General features: G+C 34.6%; 2 protein-coding genes across 2 annotated transcripts; both read left to right on the top strand.

Annotated features, from left to right (window-relative positions):
* The first annotated feature begins 57 nt into the window (after positions 1–57).
* LOC128676121 (uncharacterized) lies at positions 58–5,682 on the top strand. Its single transcript, XM_053756068.2, has 4 exons — positions 58–515; positions 1,074–1,255; positions 1,913–2,023; positions 5,249–5,682. The coding sequence occupies exons 1-4, from the start codon at positions 372–374 to the stop codon at positions 5,400–5,402; spliced, it is 591 nt and encodes a 196-aa protein (XP_053612043.1). The 5' UTR covers positions 58–371; the 3' UTR covers positions 5,403–5,682.
* Positions 5,683–6,555: 873 nt separating this feature from the next.
* LOC128676096 (uncharacterized) lies at positions 6,556–10,270 on the top strand. The gene is made up of 4 exons (XM_053756041.2): positions 6,556–6,856; positions 8,540–8,721; positions 9,044–9,154; positions 10,084–10,270. Exons 1-4 carry the CDS (start codon positions 6,680–6,682, stop codon positions 10,268–10,270), a joined length of 657 nt encoding a protein of 218 aa, XP_053612016.2. The 5' UTR covers positions 6,556–6,679.
* Positions 10,271–11,020: the final 750 nt, after the last annotated feature.

The raw sequence follows: 11,020 nt of genomic DNA, 5'->3' as shown, positions 1-11,020 counted from the left end.
ACATCACGTGACAAAACTACAAAACAAAAAATCGCAATTGTGACCACAAACTGGTCTAGAAGTGTTAGTAATCATTCCACACTTGGGAATGTCACTTCTTGAAATAGGATGAGAATAGGCTTTTAGGGAGTCTTGATTATATTTTAGACTGGATTTGGAATTTGTTCGTAAAGATGCAGTTTTAGTGACTTGCTTTTTCACAATGGTTATGATAGACGCGATCTATAATGCCACTACCTGAATGTTAGCTTACAATTTTTGACTGAGTATTAATTGGTGAAAACATTTTAAAAAAATCTTTACTGCAGCCACAAATTTTAGAATAACTAAAATTATACACTAAAATACTTAAAACAATTTTAAACGTAAATATGAAGTACTATCTTCTTGTGATTTTGATAGTGATAAGTGAGTGTCTTTCAATTTGGATCACTGATTGTCCGAATGTGAAAAATCCTATGAGTTTAGTGAGAAAAAGGAGGCATCTAGTGTTTCCTGAAGGCAGTAATGCAATTGTAAGTATTCGATTTGTTATTTACAGTCTGTATTTGTTTATACTAGTAAGCAAGTAAACAGACGTGTACACTTAATGGAAAGTAGTCACCGCAGTCTATGGACTGTCTTGCTTGCTGAACGACTTGCTGTGAAAAGCTCTTGTTAAATTTATACGTGACTTTGTTTACCATTATTTTTATATTGTGTATGTAATAAATACCTTATTATTACTATAGTACTAGTTGCTCTGTGAGCTGTAGACCTCGCGAACTTATAGAGATTGCAGATCGAAGGAATTCTTCACACCCACCATTATCCTCAACTTTTTCTTTAACTTGCAATCGATGGATGTATGTTCGGGTCAAATTTTGCAAGATAAAATTATATGACTTGGAGTTGGTCTGATAAACCACGCAATATCATCCAATTTTCGCTCGTTTTTTTTTTGAAGAGTATTTTGGTCTCAAAAGATAAGATTGTAAAAAAATTAAATGACTTTATTTACCATTATTTTTAAATTGTGTGTATAATATAATACATACTTTATTATTACGATATCATTATTTGTTTATACATAGTTGACGGCATCCTTGGTGAAGGCCTTCATGACCCACGCGCCTGCAGGCTGGAACATAGCCCTGGAGATAGACGTGTTGTTCCCGCTTCCAAACGCCAACTTCACCCGAGCACATAGCCGGAGGAAGCTGCACCATAGCCAGAAGAGAGAACTATGGGATCGCCTGAAGAATTCTATGAATTTGTAAGTTAAACTGGCACCTAGTACGAGTAAGTAACTGCAATGCCCGACATAGTTCACATTGTGTTTCGATTTGTAGTGACTGTAGTGACCTGCGACTGATCAAGAATTCTGATGCGCCCGTTCATGTTCGTAGATCATTTAGTTATTTAGTTGCATATTGTTTCAGTATTTTGTCTATCTAGTTGAAATATTTAAGACACATAGGTACAGTCAACAGCACATCAAGTTATCTCGTAATAGCGCCGAATTTGCAATGAATTTGTGTAGGTTGATGTACTGTTGATTGTGAAATGACGCTAGATCAATAGTGTATGCAAATGTGCGATTTCAGGGCCACTGATCCTCGCGCCAAAACCCTCCTGCTTAAGAATGTTTGCCTTGTGCCCTTTAATTTGATTCCCATATTGTAGTATTGTGATGTTGTATTTGTTGTGAACTTTTCTTAACAGCTAATATCACTTCGTTTAAATATGTACTAACAATTTTCTCACAACTTCCCACAGAACTTAACTTAATACTACGAATATAGACAGTTCATTTTAAAACATTCAATTTCGGTAAATTCGCCCCAGATTCCAACACAGAGCTTGCATTTTTCAGTATTCTGTACAGGAATCTCCTAAAAAGGCGTCTAATAATTTATTCCTTATATTTTAGTTACAACTTCAATGGGCAGGCGTGTATTCTGAAGAGTATATGCGAGGCGAAATTCCACCTGGCGTCTCCAGGGAAATCATTAGTCCATGATGTATTAAGAGCGATATTTACGTGAGTATTTCGTGTTTTTTAAGAGAGTGTAAGATGTTTTTTTTGTGAGTGTCGGAATCTGTAGCGTTTTTGTCCAGTAGTAAAGTTGTTCGCAGTAAGGTCTCTTTGGACGTTTTATGAAAACGTAGGAAACTGAACACGTTTTATGGCTGTAGAAAGAACTTAGACTTTTTATACCTATTACCCTGACTAACAAAATACTTATTATGAGATATAATGTTTTAATAAATATATTTATCTCTACAGATTATAGAACAAAATCCTCTGCCGCGTATGTTTGTTCGCTATAAACTCAAAAACGGACGGATTCACAGATTTATATCTTTGTATATTAGTGTGATTTTGTAAAAATTGTGTATATTTTATTATCGTTTTATCCGAGCGAGGCCTGGACGGATCACTTATACACATATATTTTTATGCGCATTAAAATAATGAAATTAGAGAAAAGGAATTGTTTAATCGGTTAGCTGTATTAAAATTTCAAACAACGTTTAACACGGTACAATTTTACTATCCACATTCGAAGATACGTTTCGAAAAGTTATTATCAAATCGTTAAAGGAAGTGTTTAATGAGTATTTAACTTTATGAGTCATTTTATAAATTTATTTGTCTTTTTAAAACCTAAAAGTCTCATTTAAAAAAGATTTCGTTAAAAATCGAGACAAATTAGATTTTATTTCTTTTCTTATTCCCGCTTTATTACCTGAATATTTGGATATCTGGATATTAAGGGTTTTATTTATGTTAAAACCAAACACCTTCAAACACCTTCGAGATAAACCGAAAGATGACACGGATACTCTATCTAAGAAGATCAGCTGCACAAAGAGGCCCATTACATGATTCGATTTTTTTCACTTCGTACACACGTAAAACAACAATCGTATACAATATTACTACAAATAAATCGCTCGCGTCGCCGCTAGGTGGCGCTGTGATACATTGCCCTGCAGGGGGTTCCAGTCCCATTGCACTTTATAGCATCTTGGAGGAATAATAGTTTTTACAAAACCACAGGGATCGCTTTGCGTACAAAGTGGCCATTATCTGAAATCACCGGCGATTCTTACAACGCTGTTTTGGGATTTCTGGATGGTTTAACGCTGAATAGAGTAGCTATTGGGGTTTTAATTGCTTTCTTTGTTCGTAATTAGAAGTAATTTTAAAATTCAAGATCCTAATATCAGCTGCTATACACTATTGGCGAACAGGGGTTAGTGCGGGTTTGCATTTCACTTCCCACCATCGAATCGATTCGAAGCGAGACGCAGCGAACCAATCACATTGCAGCGTGGTTGTCGTTACGTCACAATGGCGCAATGTGATTGGTTCGCTGCGTCTCGCTTCGGAACGATTCGATGGTGAGCAGTGAAATGCAAACCTGCACTTCGCCCACAGATGTCGGTGTGAATGAACCTTGCATAGTTTGTATGAATTCTTTAATCAAAATCAAAATCAAATCATTTATTCAGAAATTAGGCCTTCACAGGCACTTTTTCACGTCATATTCTAAATTAAATGATGTTTACCAAAGCTACAAACTACTAGCATTTCGGAACGACCACTGCTGAGAAGAAATGCCGAAAGAAACTCATTCAAACAGTGTTGGTCCCTATTATGCCAGAAGGGCTTACCATTTTTTAAATATAAATATATATATTTATTAACCGCAATGAAAAACAAGCAATGTATCGATCTGTCAAATTTTGAATCAACTCGATAGTGAAAAGTGAATTGCATTTTACCTCTCATTATCGAGTCGATATTAGATGCAGCGAACCAATCATATTGCGATGTTGTTCACTGCCATCTTACTTCTTTTTACGTGTAATGTGTCATGATTTTTAATTAAATATAGGTTTTATTTGTCATCAGTTTTAAACTTTACTCATAAATTTTACAGTCATATTCAGAGCTTCAAAATTCATTATAAAAAACATCCCAAAATTAATATTTTAATTTAAAGTCAATCACGCCGAGATATTATCCGGGATTTAAATGTAACAGAATGAGTAAAACATTTTATAACTTCAGAATGATTAATATTTCTCGTGATTAATTGCGTGGAACAGAATGTTATGCTATTTTTGGTTTTCATGTTCCAAATAATTAAATATAATACACATTTGACACCTAACTCTAATAAATAAATAGATAAAGTAAACTTAAGAAAATAATCCTTAATTGTAACCCTTCTCTTCATTTTTCTTATATTAATGTAGACCTATTAGTAGTCACAGTAGTGCCTTGTCATTTGGCTTAATTTAGATGTCTATGGAATGGGAGGAGAGATAGTTTTGGCAAAACATCAGATGAGCCATGGATTATTAATTAGAAATAGGACATGCGAACGTTTGGATTCGTGTGTATTCGATACATATGTAGAATATAACCTGGAATATCAAATAGGGTATACATTGTTATGCTGAATAATAATAGTAATATATATATAAGGACACTAATTTCTTCCAGCATATGAATCGATTTGAAAACATAGTTATAAGTAGCATAGTTACTTGATAATAAATAGTGCTTGCAAACATTTTACGACGTTTATAAAATCAAAACACGTATTGGGTAGACCCAATACGGCGTGCCTGTGACCCAGCAGCCCATATACAACGATACGATGATAGCTGCTTTCCTCTATACGCGCTCCATTATCTACAAGTTAGGCGATATATTCCGACGCAGACAAAAACCAAGCAAAAACTATCGGAGGCGATTAACTGCAGAAGGGATCAACTGCACATATCTGAGGGATATAGGCTAGGTTACGGTCCGCCCATACAATTTAGCAAACTTTTCGTGTTCGAATATTGAAGATCAGAGTATATACGAGTAGCTCTCTTATTCATAATAGTACATTATGATGTATGTGTGGTAATTTTCAAAGTGCACGTATGTCATACGACGTTTTATACATTTAAATAAAACTCGGAAAACGAATAAATCTTTAATTACTACTTAAAATTGTTAAAGCAGTTATAAAAATTTTTTAAAATTTTAAAATTGTTATTTTTTAATGTTCTCAAGTCATTATTATTATCTCATACAATTAATTTTATTCATTAAATGATGACCACTTTTCTGACATAAAAACTCTTTGCTAAGATTTAAAAAAGTTCCGCATATTTCGCAGCCGTTTATCGCGCGAGTCTCCTTCGAGCTAACGAAATTACAAAGACATGATGAAGATTTTTTTTAATCGGTCACCAGGGCTCCAGTGTTTGAAGAAGCTTTCGAAGAAGAAATACGAGGGTCATACGACGAGATTTTGGATCCTGAATTCTGTGAAAAGTTTACAGACTGTCCGGTGTCGCTTGTCAACTTTATTTCGACGTATAATAATACAATGATAATAAATGTATAAACTGAAGTAGGTACCTACTGATTGCTTTAAATAAATAAATGATTAGACTGCTGTATAGCCAAATAATTTAGAATAAATTTCAAGAGTGAACAATTATAATTACTTATTTTATAGTAGCAAAATTTAGGTATTAAGTAAGTTCAAAGATATGACAAAAATAAAATCACATTTTTGTACTCGTCCAAACGCTCCATACTAAATTACACGAAATGTTCGCAAGGAAAGCTATGTTTGTTCGATAGCTATATGAAATATCACGTTTATGGTGATGACTTCTTAATAAAAGTTGTAACAAAATGTTGTTTTTTTATAATAGTTCAGTGAGTTTGTTTTTATAATTTTATACTTCTTGAAAATGGACTTCCCAACGAAGCTTACATCTTCGTATAATTATCCGGCTGCATTGTTATAGTCTATGAATTATCATAAAGATCTCAAATTTATCTATTTTATATAGATTATATATATTTTTTACAATTCCTTGACCTGAGCTTGATCCTGACCTCGACAACTCTATTCCAACGGAATATTCGTCCCACATTATTTCAACTTGGTGTCTTACGTCAAGCAATTATTGCCATGACTTATATTCAGATGGGTCTGATAATATTTAACCCTATTTAAAGGCACTACACATAGTAACATTTGATAGTCTTGTGGGAACAGAACTAAAACGAGTACTATGAATGTACGCGTATTAATAGTAATCTCGTCCACAAGCCGAGGTACCCTGCACTCTTCATGCTTCGGTAATAGGGGCGAATTTACAATGAATCTGCGTAGGTTATGCTGTTGGCTGTACAAGTAATTTACCCAAAGGAAAATAGCTAGTCATGCTCTAACATCAACTTTAAATAATCATGATAAGTATCTTCTCTTATACAAGGTGTTATTAATAAATTGAAACCTTTGTTCTTTATGGTCTATGATGATTACTGTAATATGAGTCAGATTGGTATACAAACTCATGTGGCACGAGTAGGATTCGAACCTGGGACCTTTCGATCTCAGACAGACGGTCTAAACCACTTGACCACTAACGCTTCGACCACCACTGTTTCGCTGCACAAAACGTTACATTAACACCTTTATTAATACACCTATAGACCTTCAAAATGGTTGCATCCTGTCTCATCGTTCTCGTGCTTATCCAATATACTCTCAGTAGTTTATAACAGTACACTTTCGTAGATTGATCAACATTTAGATTAGTTTAACGCCACCGTAATAGTTTACGGGGACATGTGAAGACATCACTAGTCGACCGCATGGTGTGAATGTCGTATGGTTATAGCATGGCTTCGTGCACTATATATTTTCTCGTGTACTTTTTATTGATCGAAATGAATGTTGCCGCCAATTCTACAAGGAATTATTGTCCTAATACAAAAACGTCATTAAATGCTATAAGGAAAAGGAGACATCTAGCCTTCCCTGATGGTAGTGCGGCTTCGGTGAGTTTTGAAATTGATTCGATAATATTATTTCTTTCGTCTAGTGTTGTCTCGCTTCTAAATAATGCCTTTTACTCTTAAGAGCTTTATTTTCATATTAATAGTGATATTTGTCTAATCTGTCTTTAATTAAAGTCGACTATATTGGACCTAATGTTATGTTTTAAATTGAAATAAAATTAATCTGAACTGTGCAACCCCTTGGGTTGAATCCTTACATTTATAAAACAAAGTGCCCTTTCGCGTCTGTCTGTTTATCTGTCTGTTCGCGATAAACTCAAAATCTACTACACGGATTTTCATGCGGTTTTCACCAATGGATAGAGTGATTCCAGGAAGGTTTAGGAGTATAATTTATTTTGTTTATATCCAAGCGAAGCCAGGACGGGCCGCTAGTTAAATAAAAAATATTACTTTTGTAAATAATCTCGTTAAATCAATCGCGTTTTTCACAAGCTTTTTAGTTTCGTTCCGTCTGTTTATCTGTAATCAAATCTTGCAAGTTAAATATGGCCTATGGCGCTTTTCTTATATGGAGAAGAAATTTTCAACATAGCTTCAGAATGTAAACATGCCGATGCGTATATTAATATGATAACGCATGACAATTGGTGGTGCATCTAAGATCGGCTCAAAGGTTTACTGCACGGACTTGATATTTTTTTCCCACGCGTTGAACGCAACCATCTCCCTGGCAACGATAATTTTATTTTTTTGTAAAAAAAACTTTTTTATATTCCGAATACGTGATCATATTCTAGAAAGTTCTGAGAAACCTCCACCTGTTGCATGAAGTAGAACGAAAGAACGGGCAACTTGAAATGCGATGACGACTTGCCTCGATTATATTAAATGTCTTCATAGACATTTTAAATTTTAAAACACATTTTCGAGCGCAGTGCTAGATTTTAATTTTCATTTCGCGGTTGAACTCAAGTTCGCTTAAACAAATTATTTTTATGTTTTAAGTACAACTGAGGATCAGTTTCATCGTAAGTAAGAAGTGAGATAGGGATGAATTCATTGCATGGTATTGGTTTAAACAAATTTAGTGTAATTAACCCAATGAGTTTAAGTTAATTTAGGGGATGATTCATAATATTAGTATCGGATCAAAATGTTACATTTTTTGACGACGGCGGCGCAGTGGTAAAGCTCTTGCTTGAACCGAGAGGTCCCGGGTTCGCCAGTCGAGTCATGATGGAAAATGATGTTTTTCTCATTGGCCCGGGTCTTGGATGTTTATCTATATATGTATTTGTTATAAAATATAGTATCGTTGAATTAGTATCCCATAACACAAGTCTCGAACTTACTTTGGGGCTAGCTCAATCTGTGTGATTTGTACTAATATATTTATTTCATTGGAAAGAGTTAAGAACTCACGAACTCGAATCGCAAATTAGATTGTATTTTTTTTGTAATGAAAATGAAAACTACGAATCACGAAAAGTCATAGAATAAAAATTGCTTGTTTTGATGTACCCAAATAGGAGGTTTTGCGTTTGATACGTGTAACCCTGTATATATATTTATATACATATGAGTAAATATTTAAGTATGTACACATTAAATTTATTCAGTTTTAGTTTATTTTCAAATATATTTAAATAATATTTTGAATTCGTGAATTACTTAAGTTGAATAAACAAAACAAAATTATAGGAGTAAATGATATTTCAGATAACAATATCTGGGGCTAAGTCGTTCCTCACCCACGTACCCTCAGGGTGGATGATGACTACGGATCTAGATGTCCTGTTTCCGTTACCAGACATGAAGTTCACATTGGCCCACGCGCGGAGGAAGTTGCACCATCGACAAAAGAGGAATATTTGGGAGACGTTACAGACTGCTTTGAATTAGTGAGAATTTTGTTATGTCATTCAAAAGTCTAAAACTCATTGTTATTTTTTAAAATGCCGGTCTAATGTCGTCAAGGACCTTCGGCAACCTATGTAATGCGTGTTGTGTAACCAGTTACAAATGAAGAAAATATTCTCTTTTTTCGTAATCGGTTACGAACTAAATTATATGCGTGCCAATTGGTCTGAGAGTCCAACGGTGCCCAAAAAATCGTGCGAAGTGGTGGAGCAAAAGTAGGGCTCCGACGCTCTGTGGCTAAGGAAGACTCTTAATTAAATTTTTACTCTACTTAGTTAACTATCGTTTGTTTTTTCATTTCAGTCACAATTATAACGGGCGTGCTTGTATCCTGAAAAGCATCTGTGAAGCGAAGCTGTACTTGGCTCCACCAGGAAAGTCGTTAGTTCACGATATGCTGCGAGTAGTTTTTACGTATGTATCCTCTCTCTCTTTCTTATCCTCACGCATTCATGGTTGTATTCTGGGCTGTGATAAAATAAACCTAATAATATTAAAGATTCGTCTGTGATTTCACAACCGTCTGAGTGAATTCTGCTACTCTTTGCAAATTCAAATTCAAATTCAAATCATTTATTCAGAAATTAGACCTTCACAGGCACTTTTTCTCGTCAATCTGCCGAAAATGCCGAAAGAAACTCATTTGACCAGTGTTGGTCCCTATCATGCCAGATCTGCTTACGAGTACCATTATTGTTTCTTACAATGTTTTTTTTTCTTTCTAATATATATATCGATATCGATATATATATATATATCGATGTGAAACACAATTAACTTACATGAAAATATATGAGAAACGAGATGACCAGTTCCCTCTGGCAGCACCCATTCACGAGTTGACGCATGGGACAACCATCGCGTAGCTCAACCATAATAGAGGGAACCTAACGACCCGGCCCACGACGCCACCACCAGATTGACCATTTGAGTGAGCATGACACATTCGATTCCCATGACTTCATAATTACAATTCTTATTCGTCGAAATAGAAGTATAATTCAGACACTTGAAGATCACAAATCACGTACATGTTTTACAAATAAATAAAATAAAATAAATAAATAAAAGACTGCTGCCAAGACTGTGTCCTTCAGTTGCCTAGAAATATTACATAAATATAAAGACTTACCCTGTTATTCATAAGTTAAGCTAATTTAAACCCTAAGGTAAAACAAATTTTGCCACAATCATACTTTATATTTGAAATTGACAGAAAATATATTTTAGCTTGGAGTATGTTTCAACATTTTTATGAATAACAGTTAATAAACTATCAAAAATATATAATTTCGGACGTTTTAATCTACGTCGGAATCAATTCAACGTTACATTGTTCACAGATCACCATCGTTCGAAGAAGAATTTCGCAAAGAAGTGGAGAATTCCTTCTCAGAATTACTTGATCCAAATTTTTGTGATATATTTTACGAATGCCCCATATCATTCATACAAATGATGTTGGCGTTCAATAAGCCGACTAATTCTCCTAACCTTGTGTCCAAAGAAAAAAGTTTTAATTATTTTTAAGAATAAAGTTATTATACATTTTTTTCCTCGTTTTTAACAATTTGCTTTCCACGAATTTGCGAACGATAATACGTACCTGCCATAACGTATATCTGCGATTCCTCCCGCGCAGATTGTAAAAGTCTCAATCAAGGAAAAATGAGATTTTTTTCAGAGGCGATGGCATAAAGAGGTCGTTTAGGACTGACATATCTACAAGACAATATACATGTAACAACTGAATCTAGAAACTTAACATTCCAGTACAAAACCTCGTTATTTTTAAGGTTCCATACCTCAAAAGGAAAAAAAATGAAACCGTTATAAAGAAATGCTTATGCTGACAGTGTGTTTAACTCATGTCTTGGGTTTGATACAAAACGTCAAAAAATCTTTTCACTATTGGTACAACAATTTTTGTGCGAGTTCATAATAAAAAAAAAACGGGTTGCACTCCGGGAGTGCCGGCTGAAGTGAAAACTTGAATATGAACATTTTGTGCATTTTTGACGTCTTACGAATTTTCGATCAGGTCAAGTGTCCTGACACGAGTTTAAAATTTTTTACCCATCACAAAAAGTGCAAAGAAGATTTCACTTCAAAATTTAGACCAAGAAGAACATGAACGTTTGAAACACCTACAACACACTGGCCTTTATTTAGCAACTTTAACGCAAAGTACGACATTTTGTCTTAACGCCAGCGGCGCGCCAGTTAAAATCAACGTCAAACTTGACGATGCAACTCACCCATAACATTTGTATGACATGT

This window comes from Plodia interpunctella, chromosome 15 (assembly GCF_027563975.2).
Source record: "Plodia interpunctella isolate USDA-ARS_2022_Savannah chromosome 15, ilPloInte3.2, whole genome shotgun sequence".
In the NCBI taxonomy this organism is placed as follows: Eukaryota; Metazoa; Arthropoda; class Insecta; order Lepidoptera; family Pyralidae; genus Plodia; species Plodia interpunctella.
This window is presented reverse-complemented; position numbering and strand designations above follow the sequence as displayed.